Source organism: Dipodomys merriami, unplaced genomic scaffold, assembly GCF_024711535.1.
Source record: "Dipodomys merriami isolate MVZ:Mamm:240054 unplaced genomic scaffold, mDipMer1.0.p SCAF_204, whole genome shotgun sequence".
Classification (NCBI taxonomy): Eukaryota; Metazoa; Chordata; class Mammalia; order Rodentia; family Heteromyidae; genus Dipodomys; species Dipodomys merriami.
This window is the reverse complement of record NW_027203427.1, coordinates 1,542,002-1,551,842: the sequence shown is the minus strand read 5'-3', so window position 1 is coordinate 1,551,842 and position 9,841 is coordinate 1,542,002. Positions and strand designations below refer to the sequence as shown.

Genomic DNA, 9,841 nt, shown 5'->3' with positions numbered 1-9,841 from the left:
TAACAGACTAAGCAACAATGCTTGATAAGATATGTACTCATTATCTTGCCCATGTAATTGTAACTATTCTGTATGGTATTATCATAATAAAAAATAAACAATTAAAATAAACAAATACAATTCCACCCAAATAGTGTGACAGAATGATTGAGAAAGAATTGTATTAATTTGTGATTATTTTAAAATTATCCTAACCTGTACACTTTTACACTTTCTTTTCATTTAAAAGCTGGGATTGTCAGAGTTTCTATTTCTTTTCTTGCCATATTATCCCCCAATCCCTGTTTTTTTGTGGTGTGATCACAACTATGAATTTCACAGTTAAATTAGATTCCACAAGCTGGAATAGCAAGCATTGAACCCAATGTTTTCATGTCTCTGTTTTTACAGCAATGATTGAGATTTTTCCTGGCACATCATTAAAACAGCTGCTAAGACATAAACTTCTTGATTAGAGATGAATGGAGATATTAATTTCAGAATTCCATTATCCAGAGATAAGAGATTGGAAATTTCTATTGGTTCTGGTCCCCAAATTTGTGACACTTGGTTAAGGAACCCCTTAAAATGAATACTCCATTCTCCAAAATGGAAATACGGAATGAGGAAAAATGAAAAGCAGTAAGAGTAATATCATAATTTCTTCTATTAAAATAATATTCTTAGCTCGGTAAAGAATTGTCCTATGATTCTGACTAAAAGATAAATTTCTAAGGGGATGTAGATGGGAATCCCTTAATATATAATACAGGATAGAGGGAACGCCATTTTTCAAAGACACTGTCTGGAATTAGAAATGTTGAACTTGAATGCAAGGAAAACAACTACAAAGGGTATTAGTATATATCTGATGATGTGCTAGGTACCATGGCAGACATTTTATGCCAATTATCTCTTTTCATTCTCACAAGACTATATATATGCCCATAATATGCCCAATTTATTCAACTTCTATTAGAAAAATAATAAGTAGGAGAATCAGGTTCTGAATGAAGATTGGGCTAGATGACAATGTCTGAATTCTTTCCAAATATACTATTAGTTTCAACACACAAACACACACACATACACACACACACACACACACACACACACACACACACACACACACAAATAGATTGCTACCTGAAAGAACTAGTCCTTTGGTATTCAAGTACAATTATTTCCTGATATGCAAAGAGAAGTAAAGAAAGATCAATAGTCAATGTTGGCTCAAATACATTCAACTATATTCTAGGGTTATTCTCTAAATGAAAAATTTGAGAGTTGAGCCATAGTTACTATCCTAGCCTGTGGAACATTTATTAGCTGTCAGTGCTATCACTCTGGAAGCCTTCTGTTTTGTTTTGTTTTGTTCCAGAGCAATTGCCCCTCCTACGGTCTCCTGAACAGTTGATTGATTGAAATTCCTATGAGACTGAGGGGCATAGGAAAGGATTTAAATCAGCAGTCAGATACATGAACAAAGGTAAATCCAGGTTACCTGCAAAGGTGCTTAGAGCAAGTGAGGATGTAATTACCTCACCAATGGCTCTCTCTGCATGACAGAGGGTCACATGATTAGACATTCTAAACTTTAACACAGCTAATCCCTATGAATGCACCAAATAATCTCATTTCTATTAATGTCATTGTCCACCACTCAATATGGAAACTTTAGAATCTGCTTCTCTGTATTAAAACAGTTGGTGCTTATTAACTTGCCTGCCTTCAATGTAGCTGAATTAATAGTAAATGATGCCAAAACTCACAATCTTCAGAGGAAATATCTTTCCTTTCTCTTAGAAGAGGCATCAACATGTCTGTGCTGGGAAAAACAGTGGGATAAACTGGAGTGATAGTACAGTGCTAATCCTTGCCACTGCTACAAATCAAAAACATTATTCCAATAAATTTCAGAACTTGGCTTCCTCCACGAAATACCCTTAGCAGCAAGAGGCACCAGGAAGAGCAGCTGGGGCAGCTGAGCCTCACACTTCTGCTTCCCTAAGAGGTTTATGCTATGACTTGTATCACTGTGGGAGGGTAACTAGTACTTTGTTGACAGTAATAAGTGGCAACATCTTCAGATTGCAGGCTGCTGATGGTGAAAGTGAACTCTGTCCCATACCCACTGCTACTGAACCTGGGTGGAACCCCAGGTTGCAAATTTGATACATAACTGATCAGGAGCTTAGGAGCTTCCCCTGGTTTCTGCTGGTACCAGTGTAAATTGTCATAATTATTCTCACTGGCATGGCAAGTGATTGTGACTCTGTCTCCTGCAGAAACAGACAGTGAAGGTGGAGACTGGGTCATCTGGATGTCACATCTGGCTCCTGGTAGAGAAACACAAAACAAAATCACCATAGTATTAATCATAATACAAGAAGACTTCCATGAAGTGCTAGGCAGCACTGATCACACTGGACTGAATAGATCTCCAGGCTGACCCTCCTTACCTTGGAGACAGAGCAGCAGGAACCCCAGGAGCTGAGCAGGGGCTGCCATGGCTATGCTGTGTGTTGAATGAGGCTGACTCCTGCACAGGTTGAGACCAGCTATTAGAAATGCTCAGGCAGTGGGCTGTGCTCTTGGCACATGCAAATCAGCAGGGCCTTAGCACAGCTGCAGTAATGGGCACAGGCACAGAACTGGATCATCACAGTAACTCTGCACAGATTCAGTGACCCAACAAGTCCTCTGTCAGACCTATCAAAAGAAAATCTGATCATAGCTAAAGCCATAAGCATAAGGTTGAGAATGAAGAACTTATTAGGATGGGGCTTCAACTTAGACACAATAGAAGAGACTCAAGCTCATTCTGTAGTCCTACTTTGAATATACATAGATGCAATTTTGTTTGTTGGTGTATGTGATATTACATTTAGATATATTGAGTTGGTATACTAAAATCAGGGCTGGTTATACAACTCCACAGAATCCTTCCTACTCCAAACCCTTTAGACTCATGAATTCCCAAACCCACCCTTGTGCTCCTGCTGCTGAAACAGAGATTTTCACCATTCTGAAGATACACAATGGCATGAATAGGTCTGGAGAAAGTGAAACAGGAGCCCAGGAGAAACACTGGATCTTACCCTCAAATATGAAGAAGCTTTGTGTCCAGTACTTACCATGGACAGCTCCTCTCCTAGTGACTTTTATCACCCAGGGCAGCATACATGTTTAGTGGCTTTGTGGACACAGGTCAAAACACTCCACAACCCACTGACAGCCTGAGCTCTGACCAGGGTTGATGGCTTTGCCTGGTAAACTCCATATGGTATAGCAGAGCAAATGCCCAGTGGTCCTAGGTCAGAGCAAAGCAGAAGAATTTTCCCTGCAGAGAAAATGTTTTTCTTACTAGTTCAGATTTTGTGCTCTATAAGGAGATGCTCTATTGATCCTTTAAGGTCTGTGGACAGACTTCCTGTGTTTCTTAATTCTAATTCTGTGTTAATTGCCCTTGAAGGAGACAATATTAAGAAAAACAAGAGGCTGTTTCACAGTTAGACTATAGGAAGAGAAGTGAAAATTGGAAAAGAGTAGTCATAAACTCTAGGAGGTTATTTTGATTTACCTGGACATTAGTATAATATGACTGAGTTGCCAGGAAGGACATAACTTACTATAGTGAGTGACCTTCATAGGAATAATTTACAGAGCACTGGATGACTACCGATGACCCTAAGCACCCAAAGACACTAAAATCCCTTAACTGTGCCTACCAAGTTCTGAGCTCCTATTTTATTTGTATGTAACCCAATAATATAAACCTGGTCCTAGACTTCCATCTAGTGGCAAAACAGCACACAGGCTCAAATGACATGATATAAGAAAAAACACTTTGCAAAAGGTATCTCTTAATGAGACTGTCTCTGCTTTTATCATGAAATCTGCTTTCTCAGCTAGCTGCTCACCTACAGGAAGGATGGCTTGCTCTGTTACAGTCTGACATGCAGAGCATCTCTATGACAGCAAGATAGAATTACTTGGGACAAGTTTCAGAGGATACATCTCTATACACTAGCAGAAGAAATAGTGCAGCACCAACTCACACTTAGAAGTCTGAAGGCTGGGAAGGAGTGGGCTATTACATCATAATGATGGCAGAAAGGACTTAGGTTCCTTCTATATGTCTACTTTACCATAATCAGGTAGACTATTCAATACCAGGCTTAGTGTTTCATGGTGTCAAGAAAGCTGTGGTGCTTCTGCCAAGTTCTCTTATAAAACTTCCAAAAAGAATTTGAAGGAAATCTCTTAGATTTCCAGTTTATAGAGCAACACAATCTTTTAAAAGAACTGACCAAATTTCCCAACTTTCTCTCTCTCTCTCTCTTTCTCTCTCTGTCTCTCTCTCTCTGTCTCTCTGTCTCTGTCTCTCTCTCTCTCTCTCTCTCTCTCTCTCTCTCTCTCTCACACACACACACACACACACACACACACACAAACACACACTTGTAACATCTCATTTCTGAGCTGATATTCCCCTAATCTCTAATTTTGTCCTGGGTAGGGAGACACTGGCCTAATGTTGCCATGTACAGCAGGGAAGACCTGTGAAATACAGAGCAAGACACTCATTCTTACTTTGCTGTTATATAAGATAGGAGCTCTTTTGTTTATTTTGGAATTTGTTAGCCATCTGATAGTCTTTCTCTCACATTGAGCTCTTATACAATGCCAGATATTAGATCTCAGTAGTTGACAAACTCCACTTTTACTTGTGATGCTTTTCTTCCATCAGTGTTTATTGTTGATCCTTTTCATCCATTGCTAGAATGGAATCTGTAAGGAATATAAAACAATTCCGCATATAAGATGATGCTAAGTGAAATGAACCTCAAATAGGGACACAAGACTTTTTTTCTTTGTTGCTGTTGTTTTTAATATACCATGTGAATTTTTGTTTCTTTTGTATGTTCTTCACCCTGGGATAGCCCCTGTTTTCACTGTATTTGATTCTGGTGCCCTACATCTTATATACACATTTTTCTAATTTGGGGAGGGAAGGGAAATAACAAAATGCTGAAATAAGGTTACAGGTTAGCCCATTGTAACAATGAGATGTACAAGACTCTATGCTGAAAATAAACTTTACAACTTCGGGTATGGGGCAGAAGGAGTTGAGGAGATAGGGAGGAAAGAAAGAGTAGTAGGGGAAAACAAAGGAGGAGGTAACAATGCTCGATAGGAAATGTACTCATTACATTACCTTACTCATGTAACTGTAACCCCTCTATAAAGTATCTTTACAATAAAAAAATCCCCTTCCCAGTCATTCAGACATCTATTTCAAGATTAAATTTTAATAGGCAACCTTAAATTCAGAAAACATGTTAGTCACAAGACACTTATGAATGGGCTATTAAGATATATTCAAAGTGTTAATAGTGTAGTTTCAGACAGTGTTCCTGGAGGAACTCTAGGGTATAACGTCAGGGTGGGATGAATGATGAGGTCTCCTGATCTAGAGCTCTCCTGTCTCACAAACCTGTGAGAGCTGATTCAGATAGGCATAGCTGCTGGGTCACTTGTCACGTGAAAGCACTTAAGGTCACCAGGCATGTGAATCAATGACCACAGATGTGCCGTGAGGTGTAACACTGTGAATGATCACATTCCTCTTTTAGGTCCATATCTGCAACACTGACGTGAAATGATGACAAGATTTGCCTCCTTGATTTCTAATTGAGGCACCCTTGTTCTGTTTTCAAGTAGGGTAGAATAGAGCTCATGTGCTATCTTATCCTTCCTTTGCTTGAAAGTGTTTTAATAGGTCCCCATTCATATAGGTAAACTGCCATATGTTGAATTAGTATTTTGCTGCTGCCAAGATCCTCTCCACAAAAAATGGTTTTCATAGGACTGTTAAACTGGGAAAAAGAACTTTTATTGTACTCATTATAGGATATATTAGTATGGAAAATTTTGAATTCATGATTAATTTCTTAAATAAAAGCATTTTGTTCAGTCTAGATTTTTCTTATTACTTCTATGATAGCATAATTAATATATGTTTCTGAATCATCAAAATTCTACAGTGATTTTTGTGTTTTGTATATTGATATATGTTCTTACTTTGAACTCAGATTGTTTTGCATTTTATGTGTTAAGATTGAGTCTCATTCTGATGCCAGGTTTGCTTCCTGGTGCTAGGTTTCACAGGTGTCCACCTCCCAGATTATGATAGCATAGTGAATGGATCTATTTAGAGTTCATTGAGTGACTCATGAATTACTTTAACATGGAAAGCATTCACTATCAGCATCCAGTATGGTAAAATGTGCTTTGACCTTCATCACAATTTTGGATTTTTTTAAATTTATTTTCAGCATGTATGGGATCATTTTATTTCCATTTATAAACTGATCTTTTCCTTAAGAATTGAAAAAAACAATAAAACTCAAGCTCAACTGTGTAATTGCAAAATTATATTTATTTTCATATAGATCTGTGACAGACTATAAGTCTAACATGCATGACTCCCAGAATTAGATTATCAGTTCCAGAATACTCTCTCCCCCTCACCTTACACATGCACACACACAGACATCACAAACCTATACAGTCACACATTAAAGAAAGGAAGGAAGAAGGAAAGATAGGAAGAGAAGGAAATGGAAGGGAAATGATAGTGGTTTATATTAAACTGTTTTTAATGAGATTTCTCCAGGATATATATTTAGTTTTACATTGTATTTTTAATGGTGTTGAATAACATTTATTCATTTTAACTGTAGAGAAACTGTAAGTAATTACAACTGAGTATTCATTTTCATGTCCTTCTTTGCTTCTCCTTTAGGATCATGCTCCCCTATGTGTGCCTTTGGACTGTGAAGGAATACATAGTAAGTAAAAGCAGAAGGCAATAGTCGAGGAAAAAAGAAGTTTCTTCATACTACCAAGTGATATACTGTAACACTAGATACCACAATGCTAAATCACTAGTGATCAGTCAAACTGCTCTAGTATTCTTGCCACAAATTCAGCCTCAATTGTTACACTTACACTGTACAAACAAAATAGAGAAACTGAGGATGAGGTTTCCAGTCAGCTCTCCAAGCATCAAGTCTCACTGCTCCCTTCCCCTAAAGGTTTAACCATAATTAAGATGCTGTGCCACCCCAGGAGACACATACAAACTGGGTGTCTCATGGTTTCTTACTAATTTGGACAGATGAATTCCTTGACATATTTCTCTGACACAGAACTAGGGAATATGCCCTGCTTGTTCCACACTGAAGGGACAAGTTTACAGCTGGGCTACCCAAGCAGGTAGTTTCATATTCAAAACTGTAGCACTGGGACAGTCGTTGAGTCCAATGAGCAGACAGTACTGTGTTCTTTCATGCTCAGAAACAATGCTGCAGATAGTTATTTTTTTAACTTGCTACCACAGGAACTGTCTGGGGCCCCAGAGAATATGCTGAAATCCAAATGTGATGAACCACAGAGAATGGTCTGGGAAGGTGGCTCAGTGGTAGAGTGCTTGCCTTGCATGACTGAGGCCCTGGGTGAACCCAGGGCCTCAGCACCACATAAGCAAAAAGAAAAAAGCTGGAAGTGGCGCTGTGGCTCAAATGGTAGAGTGCTAGCCTGGAGCTGAAAAACTGAGGGACAGTGCCCAGGCCCAGGACCAATTAAAGTAATTGTTCCATAACTGTGTAGTAGGCACTGACTGGACCTTCAGGAAGTGAAAGCCAGTTCTCCATGGATAGCGGGCAGGCGTTATGGAGTCTAGGTCCTTCCATCATCACCATGGATTCTCCAATAATGAGAGGGGAGTGCACGGTTCTGCACAAACACTGTGAGACAGATTGATGATTTTTCACCAGTTACTTATTTACTACCAAATTATTATGGTTGGGTTATTGTTTCGTTTCATACAACAGAATATATAATTTGGGTGGGGAGAATGGGAGGAAAATGAAGGGCAGGGCAACAATGTTCAACAAGAAATGTACATACTACCATACGTGTGTAACTGTAAGCCCTCTGTAGATCACATTGACAATAAAAATAAAGTTAAAAAACAAAACACCAAACAAGAAGAGCGAAGAGTGGGGATTTTCCAAGGCAAAGGGAACCTCTAAAAATTACCGACCTTACTCTCGCTGTTTGGTTGACAAGTTTCACAGAAGTACAAGTTAATGCTGCTTTTGGAAATTTCCTCAGTCTAACAGATGGAATCCATGAATGCTCATCCTGGAGGATAAGAATTCCGTCTCCCATCATTGGCAAATTACACATGAGCAGCTGTGGGGCTACAGAGCATACCTTCACACCTTGTTTTCACTTGTGCAGAAGTCACTGGATGGCTTAAATTAGGTCTTTCAGACTGATAGTTAAGCTCTCTTGTTGATAGTGCAATAATCTACATCTTAAATGAGCACGTTTGTGGACCCCAGGTGAAGTCAGCCACAAACCCATGTCACTATCCTGGCATAGATCCCCCACCCCAGGATAAAATAATGATCCTATCACTAGTTTAAATGATCCTTTAAATCTCTATATTTTTATTTTGATGTTTAAATACACTTTGATCCCATAATTTGGAATCCTTAGGACTACTACATTGTTTGATTTTTTTAATCAGGAGAGCAAACATAATTTGTGTCCTGTTGGATAAGCAAAAGAAAGAAAAATATGATGTTGAAAAATCTTTTTTCTTCTACCAAAACCTTGCAGTAACTTTCTAAGCCTGGATTCCTGTGAGAAGCACTCTCAGCAGGGGAAAGCACCAAGAGAAGCAGCTGTGCGGGCAGCCCAGCCTCTCACTCCTGCTTCTCTGGGAGTTTTATGTTATGGCTTGTATCATTGTGGGAGGAGCAATGTAACCTTGTTGACAGTAATAAGTGGCAACATATTCAGGCTGCAGGTTGCTGATGGTGAGAGTAAACTCTGGCCCATATCCATCACCACTGAACCTTGATAGAACTCCAGACAACAAAGTATCTGTAGCATAGGTCAGGAGTTTTGCAGCTTTTCCTGGTTTCTGCTGGTACCAGGCTAAACTGTAATCGATGCTCTCACTAGCCCTGCAAGTGAAGGTGGCGGTGTCTCCTAGAGACAGCGACAGTGAGGATAGAGACTGGGCTGTCTGGATTTCACACCTGGCTCCTTTGTGGAAACATGAAAACAAATATCCACACTATTAATCAAGTTATCAGAGGGCTTCCTGAAGAGTAAAGAATCCTGGATCACACTGGGCTGTGTTAAAGCCCAGCATAGTTCTTCCTTACCTGGGATCCAGAGCAGCAGGAGCCCCAAGAACTGAGCAGGGGCCCTCATGTCCATGCTGTGTGCTGACTGAGACTGACTGCTGCACAGAGTGTGAACAGACTGTTATGAAGTCCTGAGGGCTGTGGGCTGTGCCCTGGGCACATACAAATCACCATGGACTAGACAGAGCTAGAAGAGCTTCAAGCTTCTGAATGTCAGTAACTCAGCAAGAGCTGTTTCCCCAGGTGTTCATGACCATGCCACAGCAGGATACATTTGTCTCTAGAAAATGTGTTTGTCCATCAGGAAAAAACAGCAAGTAAAAGTGGAGGATATAAGAGAACCCTGAAGCATCAGTCATGGATTTATTGTCATTGAAAATTGATAATCCTGGGCTGGGAAGGTGGCAGTGGTAGAGTGCTTGTCTTGCATGCTTGTCTCAGCACCACATAAGCAGAAAAGGCTGGAAATGGCACTGTGGCTCAAGTGGTAGAGCACTAGCCTTGAGCTGAAGAGCTGAGGCACAGTGCCCAGGTCCAGAGCTCAGGTCCCACGACCGACAAAAAAGAAAGAAAGAAAGAAAAAGAATTCTGTTTTAGTTTGAATTAGTTTGAGTTGGGCTCTTAAATTT

At 39.7% G+C, this 9,841-nt stretch overlaps 2 gene segments (V, D, J or C); both read right to left on the bottom strand.

The window, feature by feature from the left end:
- Positions 1-1,995: 1,995 nt before the first annotated feature.
- Positions 1,996-2,513, bottom strand: LOC138833379 (immunoglobulin kappa variable 1-39-like). The segment is given in 2 exon segments: positions 1,996-2,318; positions 2,442-2,513. Coding segments are annotated over 2 exon segments (372 nt in total).
- Positions 2,514-8,785: 6,272 nt separating this feature from the next.
- On the bottom strand, positions 8,786-9,285 carry LOC138833378 (immunoglobulin kappa variable 1-39-like). The segment is given in 2 exon segments: positions 8,786-9,108; positions 9,231-9,285. Coding segments are annotated over 2 exon segments (378 nt in total).
- Between the last annotated feature and the right edge of the window lie 556 nt (positions 9,286-9,841).